Source organism: Engraulis encrasicolus, chromosome 1 (assembly GCF_034702125.1).
Source record: "Engraulis encrasicolus isolate BLACKSEA-1 chromosome 1, IST_EnEncr_1.0, whole genome shotgun sequence".
NCBI lineage: Eukaryota > Metazoa > Chordata > Actinopteri > Clupeiformes > Engraulidae > Engraulis > Engraulis encrasicolus.
This window is the reverse complement of record NC_085857.1, coordinates 45,211,839-45,213,722: the sequence shown is the minus strand read 5'-3', so window position 1 is coordinate 45,213,722 and position 1,884 is coordinate 45,211,839. Positions and strand designations below refer to the sequence as shown.

The 1,884-nt window shown below is 44.9% G+C and overlaps 1 protein-coding gene across 1 annotated transcript in view; it reads left to right on the top strand.

The window, feature by feature from the left end:
* The window catches only part of LOC134452845 (collagen alpha-3(V) chain-like), a 29,269-nt gene extending 27,765 nt beyond the window's left edge, over positions 1-1,504 (top strand). The window contains exons 19-20 of the mRNA XM_063203484.1: positions 1-166; positions 788-1,504. The exon at positions 1-166 is cut by the window's left edge and continues 68 nt beyond it. Of these exons, the coding sequence (XP_063059554.1) occupies positions 1-166; positions 788-934 (313 nt within the window). The 3' untranslated portion in view covers positions 935-1,504. The remainder of the gene's footprint in view (positions 167-787) is intronic.
* The last annotated feature ends 380 nt before the right edge of the window (positions 1,505-1,884 follow it).

Here is a 1,884-nt window from a genome sequence, read left to right as displayed (position 1 = left end):
CGCCACAGCGCGCCAGACCTTCACGTACGTCTGCCAGAACTCCGCCGGCTGGTACGATAGCGCCTCCCGGGGGTACGGCCGCGCACTGCGCTTCAGGGGCAGCGGGGGAGAAGAGCTCACGTACGAGAATTCGCACTTCATACAGCCACGCCACGATGGCTGTCAGGTATGTGTTCACAACTAAAATTTTGGTCACAACCTCAAACGCAAATAAAGTTCCGTGGGCCCCCTACAATCTCTGGTGCAACTCCAGGGGGTTGACCCCACGATAAGAAGCACTGACGTAATGTAATGCAATAGTGTAACGGAATGTAATGTAAAAATGCATTGTTCCCACGGGTCATGGAATTTCTGGAATATCATGAAATTTCGTTAAAAAAAAGTCATTGAAAGTCGTGGAATTTTACCATTTCGCACGCACAGTCATGGAATATCATGGAATTTTCTTAACAGTTGTGTAGAAGCAAAAACTTTTTTGTTTCGTGTATAACATTGTTTCTTACTGGTTATACTACAACGCTTAGCCAGAGAGGGTTTGGTTTCTCGCTGTAATGTGCAACATTCTAGGATGCAATAAGCCCTCTTTAGTCTGGCGGTGGCAATGCGATGGCCCGAGGGGTGAAGATACACACTTTTTAAAACTTAACGTTATTTCTCTTTGCGGAAGTGGTCATGGAAATTCTGTGTTTTGGGTCTTGAAAGTCGTGGAAAATCATGGAATGTTACACTGAGTTAGAGTGGGAACCCTGAAAATGTAATGTAATATTGTTTCTCTTTTTTTCTCCAGTCACGGGTTGGCCAGGAGAGGACAGTACTGGAGTTCGACTCAGAGGACTCCGACATGTTCCCTATCATGGACGTGGCGGTGTCGGACTTCGGCAACAGCAAGCAGAAGTTTGGCTTCGAGCTGGGGCGCGTCTGCTTCAACGGATAGTGCCCTCTTGTGTTTCGGAGGGCCATGCGCTCAAGTGGAGAGAGAGACAGACAGAAAGAGAGAGAGAGAGAGAGAGAGAGAGACTGGGACCTTTTCGACACATGCCACTTACTGCCGTACTGCTCTCTACACTTCTACTGCTGTGTGTTTCCCAGGGCAATAATTACGAATTTGGGTATCAAGTGGAGCATTTTGAACAGTCTCAACTTTGCCTGACATTGGCGGACATTTTGAAAAAAAAATTCTGTTAGCTCTGTTTATAGTATACATAAGTATAAATAAGACCCCAAATGAATAGAAAAAAACTGTTAATGAAAATATCTGAATGAACAGGGCCTTTGTTGAAAAATGACTTGTTAAGGTGATGGGAAACACACTCCAGGAAAGCAAGGGGCAGCACCAGAGTATTGCTTTGTCACAATAGAAAAACATTCGCTCCAGCCGTCAGGTGACCACGGAACAACCAATCGGAGACCACAGCTGTATCTGCCCAGACTCAGGCAACCAGAAACCATTTCAAGTCTTCATCTATGCAGTTGTACACATTGGCAATACACATAAAGACACAGGCACTCAGACTTAAACTTCAACTTACACTTACATACGTGCTCACACACACGCACGCGCGCACGCACGCACGCACGCACGCACGCACGCACGCACGCACGCACGCACGCACACACACACACACACACACACACACACACACACACACACACACGTAAGACCTTTTATTTCCAGACACGGTTCATTACACACTTACGTACTGTATTTTTTTCATTTGTTTAAGTTCAACAGAGACAAATGTAATCCTACACTTTACTTCTTGTATATTTCTTCAAACTGTACATGTCACTTCACACAGTCCAGTTTCCAAAAAAAAATGTTTACTGAAATCCACCAATCCCTCATGTAAACCTCATTTTTTTCCCTCATTTCATTAATTTTAT